The 20,158-nt window shown below is 43.6% G+C and overlaps 1 protein-coding gene across 6 annotated transcripts in view; it reads left to right on the forward strand.

Moving 5' to 3' along the window:
- AGPAT3 (1-acylglycerol-3-phosphate O-acyltransferase 3) overlaps window positions 1–20,158 on the forward strand; it is a 149,167-nt gene that overhangs the window by 107,975 nt on the left and 21,034 nt on the right. For 4 of the 6 annotated variants that reach the window (XM_059720771.1, XM_059720775.1, XM_059720776.1 and 1 more), the window contains exons 2-5: window positions 3,989–4,090; window positions 12,005–12,231; window positions 16,875–17,044; window positions 17,267–17,428. In XM_059720771.1, coding sequence (XP_059576754.1) covers window positions 12,054–12,231; window positions 16,875–17,044; window positions 17,267–17,428 — 510 coding nt within the window. In that variant the 5' untranslated portion in view covers window positions 3,989–4,090; window positions 12,005–12,053. The remainder of the gene's footprint in view (window positions 1–3,988; window positions 4,091–12,004; window positions 12,232–16,874; window positions 17,045–17,266; window positions 17,429–20,158) is intronic. The other 2 variants (XM_059720772.1, XM_014611219.3) reach the window with 1 other exon arrangement.

Consider the following 20,158-nt stretch of genomic DNA (forward strand, 5'->3'; position numbering starts at 1 on the left):
TGTAAAAGGCTAATATAATTCATGAGAAGATAATATATTTTTATGGTTTGAAACTCTACCTCTCCAGGAAGGGGATTTTTCTTCCAATTTTTGGTTATGTAGTGCTCCTGAAGAATGCAGCACTGACAAGAGTGGTGAATGTAGCTTTGCTTTACATGTGGATCAAATACAGCACTGGTAGCAGCAGCGAAAGCTTTTCCTGTCGCAATTCTGAACCAGAGCAGCAACCTTTAAGAGTGGGATGGTAGCTCAGTGCCCCTCTATTCCAGTGATTTTTCAACCTATATTCATTTGTGAACCCCTAAAGAATTTTGAATGGTGGTGTGGACCCATCTGGAAATTTTGAATAAAGGTGCGGACCCCCTTGAATTGTTAGTGTGGGTGTTCACGTACTTTTACCACATTCCAGCAGACTTGATTAATCGAGTCTACTCCAACATACTGTAATTACAGCAGGTTAGAGCAGCCTTGCTGCATGTGTACAGGTGCCTTAACTCTGGATGTCCTAACACCAGTGGGCAAAATTCTTATTTCATTTGTATATACTTGTACTGGTGTCACGGCGGGGTCCTTCAGGAGGGCCGTGATCTCCTCAAGGCCCTCTCTCCATGCTAATTCGGCCCAAGGGCACCCTCCATTCTCGCCCGCCACGTCTTTGCTCTTAAGGTAAATGTAATAGGGAGGCTGCCTTGCGTCTCCTCGGGCACGTAAACTCCTGGACCCCTCGTAGGTCTCCCCGTACATTGGGTGCTACTCAAGCACCCTAGCCTTGTGGGCTGCGCGTGGCTCCTACCACCCCTAATACCACGCCCCAAGCCTCGCTGATGTACCTGACGTTGGTGTGTCCTTCTCTATATAGTCTGCCCCCTCTCTGGGGTCTTCTCTCACAAGGCGCTCCCCTCTTCGGGGCTCGCAGTGCCCACCTTGGGCTTCCTATATACTCTGCCCCCTCTCTGGGGTCTTCTCTCACACTGCCCCTCTTCTCTGGTGCCTCTTCTACAAGTGTTGTCCCACTCAGGGACCCTTGTCCACCTTGAGACTTATCTCGAGCCTCCGGTCTTTCAGGCCCACCGCGCTGCTTCCCCTTTTGCAGGACGCTGTGCTGCTATCCCCTTTCCTTGGGGACCACCGCAGCACCCTGTCCTTCTCTGGGGGCCACTGTGCTGCTAACCCTTTCTGTCTGGGTCCACCGCAGCACCCTGCCCCTGTCCTGGGTTTTTCCCTGCAGCGCTAGCCGACTACCGGGCTCGCTACACCCATCCTGGGCTTCTCAATCTGGCCCCTCTTGGGCCTCTCATATATTGCCCTGTTGGGCTTCTCACATATTGCCCCTCTCGGGCTCCTTGTGCCCGCCTTGGGCTTCCTAGTAGTGCCGTCCCCTCTTTGGGGCTCGCTGTGCCCACGCTGGGCTCCCTAATAAAATCGTCCCTCTCTCTGGAACCTGTTGTGCCCACACTGGGCTTCTCCACAGTGCGCTCCCCCTTCCTGGAGCTCGCCACGCCTGTTGTGGGCTTCCTAGCAGTGCCCCCTCCTGGGGCTCGTTGTGCCCACGCTGGGCCTTCTCAAAACACCCCCCTCGGGGCTGGGGTCTATGCACCCCGCACACAATCCAGGGTCTCAGTTCCCCGCCCACAACCCACTGGTTGCACTCAATTGCACCTCCACTGGCGCGCAAGCTGCACCTCCACTGGCGCTAGGGCACCCCGCCCCTATGGGGTCCCTGTGAGGTCCCTATGAGGCCTCCTCCAACCCCTACAGCCTCACCCAAACCTCCGGTCTAATAAATAACAATGCCAAAGCAAAACCACAAGCCCCTAGGCTGTAACTCAAATTGAAGCCGCCTGGCTATAACTTAACATTACGGCTCAAGCCTCCCGAGCTGCCTTCTGTAACTCCATTCGAGCAGTACTTGTGGTTCTCCCTGCTTCTAGGGTCATGGCTGAGAGCTCCTGCCTCTCTGGGTGCTGGCAGAGAACTGCCAGCCTGGCCTTGGCTCTAGGCTTTATAGGAGCCAGGCCCTGCCCCTTCTGGTCAGCTGCTTCCTATTAGTTGCCCCGGCAACCCACAGCTGTACTCCTTCTGTTCCGCCGGGGCTCGCTCTCCCTGGCAGTTTCTCCCCTCTAGGAGCGGGGCAGCGAGGTGCGCCACGACAACTGGTGATGAAAGACTTATCATGTATTGACCTTGTTGGCTTCTTCTGGCTGACAATACATGTGTAAGAGAGCAGTAGATAGTTCAAAGACGAGAATTAGAACTGGGAAGCTATTCATGATGAATAACTGGTTCATAGCTTTGCCCTTTGTTTAGTTATAAAAGACTGATATTTTTCATAGATTGTTTATCATTTGAAATTATTGCAAGTGCTTTATACGTTATACATGTGAAATCAATGTGTATTTTTCTGTTTTTCAAAATAGCATATGTTGTTCTGTGTCTACTTCAAAGGCGTAGAAATAGGAGAGAAGGGGAAATTGTCCCAGAATGCTATTTGCTTGGGGCCTACTGAATTGCAGAAGGCCTCCTCTCATGGGGCATGCCCTCCATGGCAGGATTCATAAATTCATAGATTGTATGGGGCTAGAAGGGACCTCGCAGATAATCGGGTCCAGCCCCCCCACTCTAGGCAGGAAGACAACTGGGGTCAAGTGACCCCAGTGAGATGCCTGTCCAGTCTCCTCTTGAAAAGCTCCAGGGTAGGTGACTGCACCACCTCTGGAGGGAGTTTAGGCCACACTTTGGACACCCTGACTGTGAAGGAGTTTTTCCTGATATTAAGCCTGGAGGGGCCTTCCAGGAGTTTATATCCATTGGTCCTGGTCTTCCCCGTGGGTGCCCTAGTGAACAGTTGTTCACCAAGCTCCTCATGCACTCCTCTGATATAGTGGTAAGCCGCTATCAAGTCCCCTCTCACCCTTCCCTTCTTTAGGCTAAAGAGACCCACGTCCCCCAGCCTGTCCTCGTATGGCTTGTCTTGCAAGTCCCTAATCATACAGGTGGCTGTTTTCTGAACCTCTCAAGTTTTTCCATGTCCTTATTGAAGTGTGGCACCCAGAACTGGATGCAGTACTTCAACTGTTGTCTCACCAGTGCTGAGTACAGTGGGAATATCACTTCCTTAGTTTTACATGAGATGCATCCCTTTAAGAGGACATTCCTTCTATTTCAGGGCACATCAAAGGATCTTACATACAATGGTTCTATCTCAAGATTATCCCCCACCTTTATGAATAACTACTTACACCCCTGCTTTGGCTCTATGCTTTGGGGATCACTAACAGTACTGTTTGGTTATATTAACATTTCACTACTAATAAGATGGCTTAAGAACTCATGGAAGGGGACTTTAAATGTTTAGTTTTAATTTAAAAAGCTCATTGTAGAAAAATGTCAGAGCTCAGCTGAAAAATACAAACTACATGAGGGCTTAGTGGAGGGGGCTGAAGCTTGTGTTGACATGGGAAGTTTAAAGGTAGATTTGGGAAGGGGGGGTGTCTCAGTCGTGTAGGTCATTGTAGGGATAGCTGTTCATGAGTGGGTTTTTATGTTAACTTTTTTAAGAACAGAAATAAATAAAATTAAATAACCTACATTAAAAACCTCTCCCTAACCATGCTGAGCTCTGCCTAACTTCTTTGACAAGAGTCTTTCTAGAGATAACAGGTTTTAGGGTTTCTTGGGCAGACAGTTGAGAGAGATGGCATATTCTGTGGGTGTGGGTCCCCATGTATGGCTGTTCTGGAAGCACTTACTTGCTGCTTGGAAAGGTCAAGATAATGATGAACAATAGCCAGATTAAATAGCTAAATACAACATGTATGTAGTTTTCAGGATTTAATCTATCTCGCTCTAGCAATACCTGTACTTACCTGATGGGCATATTTGTGCATCTCTGATAAAATCTGCCCATGCCTACAATTTAAGGATTGTGTTTGGGGGCTATTGCAAGAACCACTGGTTTAACAAACTATATTTTTCATATGTTCTACAGAAGAGACACAAAGAAAGTGCTGAATCAGAACAAAAACAGGGATGAGGCAAAGGGAGGACTGAAACAACTTGAGGGCAGTCTGGCCTGAAGCTCCTTGCTTATGTAAGAACCCTGCTGAAGTGGTTTTATAGCCATGCTACTTACTGATATCTTTTCCTCTTCATCATTATTGAAGTTTTACCACAGGATCACACTACTCAGACCAGGGGTGTCAAACTCATTCAACCCTGCAGGCCAGATGAGTAGCATGAGGCTGGTCCAACCACAGGATCAGGCCTACAGACCTCCTTCTCCCCACCATACCTGATTCAGACGTCGCTCCAGCTGGAAGTATGGCACCCGCACCGTTTGCGGTGTAGATGCTGGAACAAATGCTGCATGCAGCAATGTCCGTGTAGGGTGGCTGTCCTGGCAGTTCCAGGACTGCGGTGCCTACTACAGCCAGTCTGGGATGTGGCTGCCATTCTGGCCAGACTGTGCCATGTGCTGGGCCCATTCCAGGATCTGTACCACACATGGCATGGGTCCCAGACTGGTTGGTGCAGCCACCAAGTTAGGTATGCTGGGGGACAGGGAGAGGAGGAGGTCTGTGGATCCAATACGGCCCTTTATGATGGTCTTATGCCATGCCCATGTGGGTCTCATGGGGCAGCATGTGGGTCTCATGGGGCAGACCCAGGGGCAGCACCAGGGACTGGAGAGGAGGGCTTTGGGCTGTATCCAGACCGTGGGCAGAATGTTTGACACTGCTGGCTTCAACTGTCCATTGTTGGAGTGTGAAATGTTGGACTAGTCTTGACTGTCTCTGAGAGTGGCTTCAGACCCAGTAATATAAATAAGATTAGCAACAGAAGACAATATTACTTGAGGAAGAATATTACAGAATAACTCCCCTCCCCCCACATTTTAATAATAGCTACGTGGCAAAAATGTACATGCCACAATGGTCCCTGCTTCATTAACTTGCCAAGATGGTAGAAACAGTGGGAATATTGCAGCATTTTGAATTAAGAACATAGTGTTTGCCTGGCTAAATCAGACCACAGATCCAGATACTGTGTACTCCAGTCAACAGCAGTGTGGAAAATGAGGAATGGCTGAACTAAAGAGTTATGTCCCTGTAAGTGGAGAAGGGAGCAAAGCTTGTTATATGACAGGGTGGCCACAGTTACTCACCTGGGAACCACATCTGATCCTCCACTGAAGTTCAAGAGCTGGGGAGGGGAGACAATGCTGAGCGACCTGGAGTGGAGGTGACCCCCACCCCCCTGCAGCCTCCTGGCTGCAGCTTGGCCGCTGCACCTGAGCCAGCAGTCCCAGAGGGAGAGGAGGGAGAAGGGTAGGCTTGGGGCACGGTCCCTGAGAGGAAAGTCGGAGCGGCAGCAGGTGTTGGGCTGTGCTGTTCCCCGGAGCTGCCTCAGGGAAAGTGAGTGGGCCTTCAGCTGCTTTCCGCAGAGCTGCAAGTACCATGCAGGCAAGTGGCACGCAGCTCCCAAGCTGCAGCTTGGCCACCTCTGTTATATGAGATGTGAACTTATGAGGGACTATGAAGGAGTATCAGATACAACTCATGTTGTAAGCATGAAAGTACTCAATGCTCAAATGCTTTACCAAAAGAAGGTACCATCCCCTCTTCCTCTGTCTCTCTTTCTGTTCCTTCCCCCCATGCACATTGAATGCACAAAATTGGATGAGCAATTTGAAGTGATTACTTTGTGCACTTTCCTCTTCCTTTTTCTTTGATTTGCTAGTATACAACAGTTCTTTTACTAAAAATAACTTGCTTTTCTCTCATTTCTGATTAAACACATCTCAGAAACTATTTACAATACTTACAGCTATAAACAGGAGATGTAATTCAAAAGAAACTACATTCAGTTCAGATTTAAAAACCATAGAAAGAGTTCACACCTGCCAGCTCATTCATTTTTCCCAGTTGGACATTGACTATATTATTTATGTATCTGGTTCTCAAGTTTTAATAGAGTATAGCTTTTCACAAAAGCTAAGAATTTGGGAAATAATATTGTAGCAACAAATTTTCCTAACAGATTAAGAGAGGAGATGATAGACATAGAATGGCAGAAACCTAGTTATCTTCCTTCTGAATTTAAAAACACCATAAGTCAACTTTTCTCTTTAACTTCCTTGGGAAGTGACTTGTCACTTTGTGGAAGACAGTTAATCCCACAAGATATTTGCATTTTTGTGCCCAAGATAAGCTGTTTGTTCTGTTAGCTTTAAGGTGGCCTTTTCTTGCATGCTGTACTGCGATATAACTTTTAAGATATTGGCAGTTGGCAAGGGGTTTGAAAAAAAAGCTGATATAAGTGGGTTGGTGCACCTGCTGCTGTGCGGGTGGGTTTTTCCCATTTAAGAGTCCTTCCAAAACTCAAAACAATAGTCTGTGAGTAGGTTTGGGTGCCTGCAGCTTCGCTGTCTAACTTTGGTCTTGGGAGCTCCTTAGCCAGTCCTCATAATATCAAACAATAATCCTTGGTCCAGACAAAGAGATATACAAGTAAAGCAGGGGTGTAGGTTGTAGCCGTGTTGGTCTAAGGACATAGGCAGGCAAGGTTCTTTGGGTGAATCCAATATCTTTTATTAGACAGACTAAAATAGTTGGAAAAATTCTTTTTTTCAAAGATTTCGGGTACAGCACCCTTTGTCAGGCTGAGGAGGTGTCTGTAGTTGGTCTGTGCTCATCCGGGATGGAATAGTATAAGTAAAGCAGACTTTTAGCCTTTTTCCAGGTGGCAGGAGAGGACCCTTTAGCTCTGTCCCTTCCTAAATGCAAGCTCCCATAGCTTTTAGTTTGCTTCTGGCCAGCAAACGTCCCCTTGCCATCTCAAGCTTTCTCCCCTTGGCTTTTAACTGCCTGCTAATCAGTCGGATCCTACTACATAGCTGTCCACCTCCCTTAAAGGGTCAGACTGTCCTGTTACAGGGAAGTATAAAATCCATAGCCTCTACAGCAGTTCTTATTAGTGCTGCATGGGAGAAAATGAGATATTCAGAGTTAAAAAAAAATCTATAGTCTGATATTGCAGAAATTGATTTAGGATGGAGAGAAAAGACTGTGTTGCTAGCAGGGTGAGGCATATATTTTTTATTCATGTTATAAAGTAAGGAGGGTTGAAAATTGCTGAAAGTTCCTATGAGGGAAACTTTTTCCTCAGTATTTGCTGTACTTTGCCATTGTTAAAACATTTGGTTGAAAAATGTAAAGGCAGGTTTGTCCCTCGTTGCTGGAATTCATCATCCTTGTCCTCTCCCCAGCGTAAACTGATCATCAGGGAATTTCAATGAAAAAACAATGGCTATCAAAATAACTTTTCCCTGATGGTTTTAAACTGTATTGTCTAGCTTGCCTACAGTAAAGTACACTGGTGAGGCAGCAAGGGTTAGTTTTTAATTGCATTTATTTATTTATTAATTTTAGGGTGAGGTGCATGTGAGGAGGGAGGAAATATGGTACCGGTGGAAGATTCTATATCCAGCATTGCAGCAAGCCTTTATCAGGGAGGAGAAACAATAGGATTACTCAGATTTTATTTAGCAATGTATTCTTTAAGATGAAGCACAAGTAGCATAATTATGCTTTACAAAGCACTGGGCCAAACACTCCCACAAAAGACTCAGGATAAAAGGAAAACTCTTTCATTACTATCCAGTCTTTAGGACTTCAGTAGCATTTACTGCCCCTGCAGTTTTGGGACAGACATTATGCATAAAACCAGCTTAAGTGATCAGAAACTGGTTTAAACCTGTAACAGAACAGAAGTTCAGTGCACATAAACCAGTCTGAAAATGGCTCAAACCAGTTTGGGATAAATCTGGTTGAATGTAATATCAGACTTAACTGATTTGGGTCCAACTGGTTTATGCAATGTCTGTCCCAGACCCCTTCCTGGTTTAATTTAAACCAGAGTCCCCCAGCATCCCAGATGCTTTGCAGCCCTGGGTGGGGCTCTCTGCTCCACAGCAGGGCTGGCCCTGCCCCTCTGCTCTCTGGCTGGAGCTCCCACAGAGATGGTAGGCACAGCAGCATCTGCCTGGCTTCCCCGTACCACCCCCCACTCCCACAACTCCCTGCTCAAGCACAGATTCCTCTTTCCCCTCTCCTACAGCATGGATGTAGCCAGCATGTGTTATGCTAGCTAATGCTGAGAGGTGTTTATGTAAGGCAGACAGGACAGTGTCTGCTCAGGGCTTTTTGGATCTAAAAGAAGAGCTTGAGCTAATGAGCGAAGCTTTTGTTTTCTTGCTGGGCTGATAAACACTGTGTTACTCCCAATGTAACTCCCTGCTGGCTCCCTCACTGGTCAGGAGCGGGGGGAGCGGGAGACCCCTCCCTAATCAGAGCGTCTTGCCAGGGGCCTGGCCACACCCCCATCCCCCTCAGGTCAGCACTGTAGAAAGGAAGGGAGGGCTGCTCTAGCGCTCCCCCGGCTCCTAGCCTCAGCCACTGCAGGCATGTGCCTGCATTTCTTCAGCCCAGAGGGGATGTCTGTACTGTTACTAACCGGTTCAGCCTATCCAGGTTAAACTAACCTACAAAGACTGAATCAATTTAGGCTCAGGCTTTTTGAATGTCTGTCTCTAGCCGAGGGGCACAGGGGCATAGTGAACCCCAGCAGAGTGGTAGGGACTCTGAACAAAGTCTTGAAATCTTTCTTTCTGCCTGCAGCTGAACCACCCATGTTCCACATTGGCCAAGACTCCCAGCAGCCATTTGTCTGGCATTAGCATTTGTCTATAATATTTCAGATTCTCATTGGACTAATAATTGCTATGGCATTTGAGTTTTGGTGCAAAGCAGAGGAAGCATAAAACTTAACCCCTTTTTAGCTGGTAAAACTTTCTGGCAGATATTACTTTGCATTTCCACTTGTTAATAGCAGTTTGTGCATGTTTTTCATCTTAAACCGCATGGCCAAAGGGAGTCATATTGGATGTTGAAAAGCAATTATTACTGTATTAATACTGTATTAATACATATGTATTAATATTAATGTATTAATATGTTAGACACGCTCATCAGCAAAGCTGACTCCATATGCCTTTATGAAATACAGATAGAAACTCTAGAAGTGATTCTGCAGAGGAAAAAATTAGATTTTGTGCATGTGTTTTTGTACTGTTCTTTGAAAGAGAGCAGATAAATGGGCTGATTTTTGCTATAATCTTGGAAATGGAGATGTGCATCTGAGCAGCAGTAATTAAACTAAACTAAATTTAGTAAACTAAATTTGAAGGATTTTCAGTGGAAAGACGTGAATCCATTTGTTCATAGGGGATTAGTATCTGAATGCCACAGCTCAGCAGATGAGATGAAGATACAGTACATGTAAAGCATATTGCGACATTTGGACTGTGGCAGGCTACAGTATCCTAGAAACCTGATACTTTTAAAATTTACATTGTTCTTTAAACAGATTCTGAGAATTATTGCTAAGAAAGAAAAGCACATAAAATGAAATTATATTCTCTATTTAAGAATTCAACCTTGTCTTATAGCCAGGGACAAACAAGATGTTTATTCTTAAAGCTGTTAGTTCAGTTTCCTTTTATTTAGCATAGAGTGATAGCACAGTAATACTCACTATATAAAAGTGTTATAGTAGTAGCAGTCAGGTTGCCATGCTTGTCTGTGTTCTGTATTATGTTTTTAAAATGTCCATATGGGTAAAGAATTAAAACCATTTAGCTCATTTGTACAGTAAAACACAAGACAAAATCTAGGGCTCTTAATTGGTAGGAACTGCAATAATTTGCATTTAATAGGAAAACCAGCATTCCTTATTAATAATGCTTCAACATTCAAATTGATGTGATATAATATTTAAAATAATATAAGGAAAACATAAATGAAGATATTCCAGTTCTTAGAATTTGCACATACATTTGGATCATTGGGAACTTAATAGAGCAATTATTCTCAACCAGGGTATTGTTGCACCCTGAGCAGCCTTGGATCCTTTCAAGGGTGCTGAAAGGTGTTGTTTAATGTTAGCACTGTTGGACATGCAAATATGATTCACAAGATAAACCTAGAGATTTCAAATAGGAATCCATGGTGTCAAAACATTCTGACCAGTTGGGGCCTCTGTGAGTTCTTTGTGACAAAAGAATTGCTCGACTATTTTTCCATAGTAAAAATGTGAATGAAAACTAAGAGCTTGCATTTTCCAAGCATGAGCCTTGAGTCTGTCCAGGGATACCTTGCATCTAAAAAGGCTGACAACCACTGCACCAGATCTTCTAACCTGCCTCCTTACATCTTGGAAGTGTACATTACTTTTAATAATCGAGGCTTCAGTTGTCCAAATATTCAGGCTAAGTACAAACAGTCAGAAAACCTGAGGCTGAATCAGTTCAGTCTTTGCAGGTTAGTCTAAATTGCACAAATTAAATTGAAACAGAAGTGAATAGACATCTACCTTTGACTCAGGAAATGCATCCACATGTCTGCAGTGGCTGAGGCCAGAAGCTGGGGGTGCTAGAGCACAGCTCTCTAACTATGTTCACTTCCTCTTCCTGCTGCCCCTGAGGTCTCTGGGATTTGCTGTCCAGACTTATAGCTGCAGGACTCTACAGGGTTGCTTATCACTTCCTCCTGGGGGCCAGGAGTAAGTTTGAGCAGGGGAAGGGATGTTTAACCCCATTCCCTGGCCCCAGACCCCAGCTGGGGTTAGCTAAGAGGGAGGCAGTCCTCACCCCTGCCCACTGGGCTGCATTCCCAGCTGGGCTTGCCCCCCCCCTCCCCCCCCAATCCCCTTGTCAGCCAGCCCACACTGCCCCAGCTTGGGAACAGTGGGGTGGGACCAGCCCTGCTCTCTGGAGCAGACATCCCAGCCCAGGGCTGCAAAATGCTGGGATGCTAGAGGACTGTGATTTAACTTAAACCAGGAAGGGGTCTGGGGCAGAAGTTTCATAAACCAATTTGACCCAAATCAGTTCAATCTGATAACTACATTCAACCAGGTTCATCTTAAATCAGTTTCAGCCATTTTGAAACTGGTTCATGTGCATTGAGCTTCTGTTCTGTTACAGGTTTTAAACCAGTTTCTAATCACTTAACCCAGGTTATGTGTAACTTCTGCCCCTAACCTCAAACACAAGTGACTTTCTGAGTGTAATTGTCTGCAGAATTGATCTTTCTAGCAAACCTTACACAATATGATAAAATCATGGTAACACTTTTACCTTTTGGGAAAAATGAGAAAAGGAGAAATGAACTGCCTGAATTTAGGAATCAGAGAGTAGTCATGGGTTTGGAAAGGACCTCAAGGTCATCTAGATCAGTGCCCTGCGCTTGATTACTCAGCAAGCATTCCCTTTCCATGCTTAGTCTGATAGACCTAGTCTGTTTGACTTAGTCTGCTTTCAGTGTGTTCAGCATTGTTTTTCCAGAGTGAAATTTGCTGCAGTATGGAAGACCCATTCTGTGTCTGGGCCAGAGCACCTGAGAAAACATGGAGGCCTTGCTTTGAATATTTATATCTGCCTTTGGCAGCAAGGGATGATTTTTGTGGTTCTGAATAGGCTGCTGCAGAGGAAAAGATTGAGGGCAGGCTAGGGAGGCATCTGTGAATCTACACTTGCACAGATCCCCACCTTATTTGTTGACAGCTACTATTCCAGCTCACAGATAAGAAATAAGCAATGTTAGGGATGTTAATAGTGCAGCCTGTTTCCTGAATGGAGTTTATTTTTTTGTATAAGTGATCATCAGCAAAACAGAATAGCATTTCCTGAGCAGCTACAGGACATTAATAATATCCTTTCTGAGGCTCAGAAATGGTGGCTACCGTAGGCCACGTAACAATTACCCCACTGCAAAAAGAGGCCTGAATGAAATCTGCATGGAAACTTAAAATATGTTAATAGTTGTCTTGCTGGTGCTACTGCTAGTATCTAAATTGAGAAATGAGTCTAGCATTCTTTTTTTCCAGTCTCATCATTTTAGTCTCAACTAGATTTTTCTTTTTCTTGTTTCCCCCTCTCTTTCAGGACTGTTATTCTGAGTGAAGGACCCTGCAAGCGCTACTAAGTGGTTATCATGGGCTTAATTGCATTTCTGAAGACCCAGTTTATAGTTCATCTCCTCATTGGGTTCGTCTTTGTTGTGAGCGGATTGATCATTAACTTCATCCAGCTATGCACGCTAGTCCTCTGGCCAATAAACAAGCAGTTTTATCGCAGAGTAAACTGTCGTCTCTCCTACTCGCTTTGGAGCCGTGAGTATTCACTGTTGGGGATTAGAGAGAGAGAGAAAGTGATAAAGGGATTTTGTAAATTGGGAGCAGCATTATGAAATATTAGAAAATAGTCGTGTTCTTGTGACTGTTATTTAAAGGGACAACTAAATCAAGCTGTTCACAGCCTCTGTTGTACTGTCTTGTGGGAAATTACCTCTTGTATTTCAGTCGTAATCTATGTTAATGCATCATTAAAGGATACAGTCTTCCTCTGCTTTTTCCCTTTGTGAATGGTGCTACTTTGCTCTCCTCCTTCAGAACCATCCCTTAAACTCCCTTTTTAAAATTTTAGACTACTTTATTGATCCCTGCTCCTGCATCCAAGGTCTCTTCACTCACTCAGGCTGTTTGATGTGGGACAGTGCTTCCAAAATGAGTGTCTAACTGTAGGCTCCTAGATTCATCTCTAGGCACCTACTTCATCAGCCATTTAAAAACCATGCACTCAAAATATTATAAATAAAAATATCCTGAAGGATCTAAAATCTGCATATACAACTCAGCAGCTAATCTGAAAGTCACTTACTTGTCATTCCTGTACCTCTTGGTGTCTTCCCTTTGTCATCCTCTTTCCTAAGATTTAAAAGGAAAACCAAATCAAAGGGAGGTTTGTGTATGTGTGTGTTGGGGGAAGCAAATTGTTAGGGGAAAAATATTTTAATGTTCAGAGGAGGATATTTCAGAATTGCCTCAGGGCTTTTTGTTTTGTTTTGTTTTATATTTCACTGTGTCCCTTTTTAATATGCCAGAGATCAGGCCTCCAAACTTGTATTCATACAAGTTATCTGACTGACTTTGCTGGGAATACAGCTGACTTGTGACTCATGGCAGTTTTATCTGTTCAGGTTCTTGTTTTGTGCAATGTAATATGGTGCATAGAGAATTATCCATTGTCTAACACAGAAGCAGATTACTTTTTTTAAAAAAAAATCTCTATTGAATCTATAGACCATATGCTATTATTGCTCAAAAAGACACACAGCGGCTGAATAAAGGTGATAACATCTTGCATCTTAGTTTGTAGCCTACTTGAATTAAAATGAGTGAGAAATTTAAGCAATGAATAACAAAGTTTATAATGTCAATGTTATCTCAGTCTGCCCAGTGCTAATGGCCTGTAGTGAAAAGCTTGACAGAATGTTTGCTTTAATTGTGATTTATGTAATGAAAGAAACTATAATCTTATAAATGTAGCAGTGCAAGTGTTGTTGACTATATAAATAAAGAATATTGTAGTAAAGCATTTTGGTAGTGGAGTTATAGCTAGAATTTCATTCTAGATCCTTAGTTGTGGTCACTGAGTAGTATACTATTTAAGCCCCGGACAGTTGCAACGTTTGCTTTGTTATAATTGACCTTTATATTGATATAAAAGAGGAGCAGACAGACTGTGCAAAGACTAATACTGGAGTAATGTTTCCCTGTCCAGAATAGAATTACTCAGAAAAGAATCAGGTTGCTTTCTGTAACTGTTGTAAATTACTCTGGTGCACCATCATCTGTTTGAACCTTTCCTGTTGGGTAGCCATTTGCCTAAGGCAAACAGACAAGTGCCTGTACACTTACCACATATTGGCAAGAGCCTGTTATAGCAGCCTTCCAAGTGTATCCCCCCCAGGGTGGCTGCATAGCTATCCATTCCAGATCCCAGTGAAATTTATGTGGGTGTACAGAATCAATTTAAGGTACACTGGTGTAAACAGGTTGTCTGTCTAGAGCCTAAGGCTCTTATTTTTCATGCATGATTTCGTCTCAAAGCCAATGTTGTTTTCTTTTTAAGCAATGTTAACAAAGCCGTCCCACCCACACACCTTTTTACTTTCTTATAACTCTTCTTTTGGTCTTTTGATCTGTACTTAGTGTTGTTATATTTGTCCATAGTGAGTAGTATGCCATGTGGATGAGACAGGTCATCAAAGAAACTATCACATATGAGATATGATATAGTTCAGGCGGTTCCAGATAACTGGCAATGGTGATGAAGCAGGAAGAGCCCAGCTGTTGGCTCCAAAGTCCCATTTTTACTTTGCTAGGTCAGTGTCTAGGAGAAAAACTACTTTTATTTGAGAAAAGAACAACTTGCATTATTACTGAGGCAATAAGTACATAAGACCATAGCATCACATGTACAGAATCATTTTCAGAGTACAACCATTGCTTAGAGTTAAGTCCATCACTGTCCTAACTCTTGGTTGCTTTTGCAGTGAATTTGGAAAAGGGTCAGCTGAAATTTTATTTCTTTTTCTTATTTTGGTGGGTTTTTGTCACTGATGTAACAGTTTTTTCTTTTTTCTTTTTACCAGATCTTGCTAGCTGTGGTATTTGTCATTTTGGAAGATTAATTGTGATGGGAATCATTCACAAACATACATAATTTCAGGAGGCTAGAGTCTCCTTACTATAATTATAAGTGTGGTACCTCTGTGAAAATCCCCATCAGGTTGGCAAGTGGTACTGAAGGTGTCCGTTAAGACTCCCTATACCAAGAAAACACTTCATGACACATTTAATTCACAAGGGGCAATCTGTATTCCAACTTTCCCATGTCAACTCTCTTCAAGTGACTCATGCTTTTTAATACTGCAATAGGTTTAGCTTACCCCTGTTGTAAAAAAATAATCTCTTAAAATCTCAGGGCATTTTTACACATGCTTGTGGGGGGTGGTGACTTTAATTAGAGTGTCTCTGAGAGCCGCTCTTATTAAAACGCCTCTGCGTCTCATGTATCAGCATCCCTGCGCTTCAAAATCGCGGTGGGGGTACTTGAACTAAAGCTCATTTAATGTTATTCAAAGCTCATTAAATGAGCTTTAGTTCAAGCACCCCCGCTGCCATTTTGAAGTGCGGGGATGCTGGTACACAAGATGCTGTGGCTGGGTGGAGTGCGCCAGTTAGCACACTCGATTAATCGAGTCTGCTCCGACACGCTGCAATTAAAGTGCATTGGAGCAGCCTCCCAGCATGTCTACAGCCACCCTTAGTGTCGTGAAATTAATATCCTCTGTGTTCTGGGCCAGTATTTCTCAAGTTGAGATATTTGCGCCTTTTGGGTTTTGTGACAGACTTTTGGAGAATATGTGGAAAGAAGTAGTGGGATAACAGACCAAGGGAAATGGCAAGTATACATGGAAGGAAAGGGAGAAAGAAAAACAAAATGAAGAACAGTTTTATAATAATTCTTAGGTGGCTGAAGAGGTTAGTGGGAGCAGTGATGCAGCGTTACTCTCTGATTATCCATAACGCTGAACCCTGAGGGTCAGGCACAGCAATAAAACGCATTAAAAGGGGCAGGCAGCCTGTGATGTTTGAGACCTTACTGCTTTAGAGCAAGAGGTAGATATAACTTGTAACTTTTGGTGCAGGTGGGCTGGTGAGGGGGTTGGTGGCTGGGGGGTGGAATGCCTCCCTCTTCATGCAGGCCATGGCGGTTGCATTGGAGTAAGCTCCCCCAGCACCAGTGGCAGCAGCAGCAGCACAGAGGTGGCCATTTGGTGCCCCCTCTGAATCAGCACTCGGGGTGGCAAGAAGCTTTTGTTAAAGCAAAATATTCGTGCACAGGCATGGTGGCAGCTTTCTGAATAAAGTGTGCAAAATATGTAATGGATCGTTATAAAGAGCAAGCAAAACCTTAGTAGATTAGGCTGGTTGTAGCATCAATGGCGCACCCCCTGATGTACTCACATTTTGTATCTATGCACTTGTAAAGGACAGCCTGCTTCCTGCCCCATTTCTCAAACTGAACTTTGTAACAAAAGATCTCTGGAAAAAATGCCACCAATATTTCAGAGTAAATTGTGGGGAGTGATGTTGTATCAGATTCTCCACATCTGGCTCTGTAGATTTTTTTTTTCTTCTGCTCATTAGCAGAGAGCACAGGTTCAGTCTCTCTCTTTTTCCCCTTTTTTGTTTTAAATAATGGGAAAATTTTTAAGAGTAGAGTTTAATTAAGTACAAGAAATATAATAAAAGTAATGTCTAGAAAGGGATAGAAGGGAAATTTGTTCAGTGTCCAGCCCTATAAGGATACATATCTGGCTGCCTTTGCAAATAAATACTTGTTTGGTTGGAATTTTTAGTGAGATCCAATGGGCTTTTATGCAGAGCAGTAATATTCATTGGCTAAATTAATTGTTTTAAATTTGTGTTCATTATCATAGATTCATAGATGTAGGGTCGGAGGGGACCTTAGCAGATCATCAAGTCTGACCCCCTGCCCTGGGCAGGAATGAATACAGGGCTTATATGACCCCTAGTAAGTTTAAGCTCATATGACCCCAGCTAGGTAGTTATCAAGCCTCCTTTTAAAGACTCCTAAGGTAGGAGAGCCAGCACCACTTCCCTTGGGAGCTGGTTCCAGATCATTTATCAATAAAGTAGTTATCCTGTGGCCCAAATTCTGTGTAAAGGTGATGGTATAAATATACATGCTTGTAATTTAGTGTACGTCCATCTAGGATCATATTTAATCTATTTACCTATAATTCATTGGGCTGAATTAAAAAGTTAATAAATATTATGATCCAGGGCACTTGGCATGAGATCACAGCAGAGAAAGAATAGTAAATCTTGAGGTACATCACAACACCTGACATGTACTGTAACGTCTTTCTTGTCCCCTTCAGAGTTAGTAATGTTGCTGGAATGGTGGTCAGGCACCGAATGTACTTTATTCTCAGACCAGGCCACAGTGGATACATTTGGAAAAGAGCATGTCATCATCATCTTGAATCACAACTTTGAAATAGACTTCTTGTGTGGCTGGACTATGACTGAACGCTTTGGAGTGTTAGGGGTGAGTAATTCTGTGAAATGTCCTTTAACCACCACGTGTATAAATTGGTTTTGAACTCTTGCATATTTTTCTTCATGGGGTGATTTTAAGAAGCAGTTCCATTTTCTTCAGGTACTGAATCAGACCTAATGCCGAGTACTTTTGAAAATCTCAAGGTAGTGCTTTTATTTGAGTCTAATACATAAATAATCAAGTGTTATCTTTGGGGGGCGTTTCTTACAGAGTTCCAAAGTTCTTGCTAAGAGAGAACTGTTATACGTTCCCCTGATTGGCTGGACATGGTACTTCCTTGAAATAGTTTTCTGCAAAAGAAAATGGGAAGAAGACAGAGATACAGTTATTGAGGGACTAAAACGTTTGTCTGACTATCCTGAATACATGTGGGTAAGTGTATGATCCTTCATATAGCGCATCCTATTCTGAGCGTGGAACAATGAATCCTGGGCTTCTGCTGTGTGTCAACCTGAGACTTAAGAGTGAAGATGCACACCCTTTCCTGTGACTTACACTTATAGCATGAAGGCCTACCTAGCTTGCTCCTGCAGTCATATGGCTGAGGGCAGGCAAAACTTGGGGGCATCTGAACCCCAAGCCTCTGGGCTTGGGCCAGCACGTAGGATGCCTGTCAAAAGACTTTGGAAATATCTGAAGCCTCTGGTGGGGGTGGAGGATGTTTGCCAGTTGTAGGGCCCCTTATGGTTCTGGACTGACTCATGGATTTGGACTTAATTTCAAGTCCAAATCCATGAATAAAATTCATGGATTTATTCATGTGCCCTGAATAAAATTGCACATTGGGCTGATCCCTGTGGAGCATCTGTAGTGGTACACAGAAGCTTAAGATACAGAAACTGCTTTACTGTGTTTCCTCACTTATAACACTTATCCCAATTTCCAGCAGTTGATTTTTGGAGAAAAAAAGGTGTGTGTTGTATGCAAGAATAATACAGAGACTTTTTTTTTTTTAAGGCCAGGGGTACATGTTTTCAATGTAGCAACAAGCAAGCATGAAATGAATGAGAGAGGCTGTAGATTGCAATGGGAAGTTTTTGCTTTGATGCATTATCTTTGATCTGTAAAATTGTGCAGGATTTTGAGGAAATCTGGAAAAATATTTAGCAAGATTCCAGCTGCCTTTAAAACTACATCAGGTTCATACCAAGCCTGTGGTAGAACATTGCGCTAGAGGTCTAGAGATGGGGGCTCAACAACAGCAGTTAGCTGTTCTTCCTTGTATTTGGGAACAATACTCTTCTTTGGGAGGCACAAGGAAACAATGAGCTCTTCTGTTTACCTTTTTAAATATGTAAGCTTCATAACTTGCTAGTGACCAGAGTCTCCGAAGATATAGGAATGTATCACTCACTTCACAAATGGAGCAACAAAGGGTCACTTCTGGAAGATTTTTCAATTTTGATTAAATTTCTACTATGACAAATGTCATCCACTTAGCTGCACTGTCATTCAAAACAAATGTATAAAATCTGTGTCCTTGGCTATGTCCTCTCTGTAACCACTAGATCATACTCTCCTTGAGTTGTATACTGTATAACAGCCACAGTTCCTTTTCCCCCAGTGTTTTTCTGCTGTCTAGAAATAGTTGCATAAACCTCTGGGAAGGTCTAAAATCTGTTCTTGTCTAATAGATAGCCTGCAGAGAGGAGAACAGGGCATTGTTGCTACTGATTACTACATTAACTCAAGTGATACAGCTCTGTGCTGCATAACCAATGGTCCTGGTTTCTACCTGGTTGGTGTCTTTGGGATCACCATGGTTACACATGATGCAGTGCTAAGGCTCAGGTTGAAAAGTCAAACATTTAAAAGAAGGATGGATAAAAATAGATATTTAAATACAAAAAAAAGTTTAAATGAGTTTTTAATTTATTTTTAAATGTACCTATTTGTATTTTAATTTGAAAATATGACAGTTTAAACTTACTAGAATCTAATTATCAGTTAATTTTAAATTGAAAAAATAAGACGCAGATTCATAGATGCTAGGGTCAGAAGGGACCTCAATGGATCATCAAGTCCAACCCCCTGCCCATGGCAGGAAAAGGTTCTGGGCTCATGTAACCCCAGCCAGGTGCTTGTCCAGTCTCTTCTTGAAGACCCCCAAGATGTGGGAGAGCCAGATTCTGGCAACCCTAACCACGAAAAAGTTATTTCTGATGTCCAACCTAAATCTGCTCTCCTATCAGCTTGTGGCCATTGTTCCTGGTTATTCCAAGGGGTGCCCTGGTAATCAGAGCATCTCCTATTTCCTGCTGCCCTCACCTGGTGAGTTTGTATACTGCCACAAGGTCTCCCCTCAGTCTTCTCTTGCAGAGGCTGAAAAGGTCCATGTCCCCCAGTCTTTCCTCATAGGGCCTTCCCTGCAGGCCTCTAACCATATGAGTGGCCCTCCTCTGGACCCTCTCAAGGTTGTCCACATCCCTCTTGAATTGTGGTGCCCAAAACTGGATGCAGTCCTCCAGCTGTGGCCTGACCAATGCTGCGTAGAGGGGAAGCATCACCTTCCTGGACCTGTTCGTGATGCACCTACTAACGCATGACAAACTGTGGTTAGCTCTGCTAATTACTTCATCACATTGACAACTCATATTCATCTTAGAGTTAACAACAACTCTGAGAGCTCTTTCCGCCTCTGTGCTGCTAAGAAGGTCATCCCCCAGGCTGTAGGTGTGCTGGGGATTCCCTCTTCCTAGGTGCAGCACCTTGCACTTGTCCTTGTTGAACTGCATCCTATTGTTCCCTGCCCGCTTCTCTAAGCTGTCCAGGTCTGCCTGGATTCGGTTTCTTCCCATCTGTGTGTTTACTTCGCCCCATAGTTTTGTGTCATCAGCGAATTTGGATAGAGTGCTTTCGCCAAAACTTTAAAAAGAACCAAACCATTGAACTGGTAAAACTGTTCATAAAAATATGGAGCCAGAGTTGTATGAACTTCTCAAGCAACTTTTTGTGTGGGCCGGGGGCGATCCGGGCCCGTCTTTGCACACGCGGGCTGTGGCCAGCAGCCCGGGCACGCGGGGTCGGAGAGGACCGGGGGCGAGCTAGAATTAGTCACGGACACATAGTGGTTGATTTAAAGATTGTTTACTTACACCAAAG

Source organism: Alligator mississippiensis, chromosome 1 (genome assembly GCF_030867095.1).
Source record: "Alligator mississippiensis isolate rAllMis1 chromosome 1, rAllMis1, whole genome shotgun sequence".
Taxonomy (NCBI): Eukaryota; Metazoa; Chordata; order Crocodylia; family Alligatoridae; genus Alligator; species Alligator mississippiensis.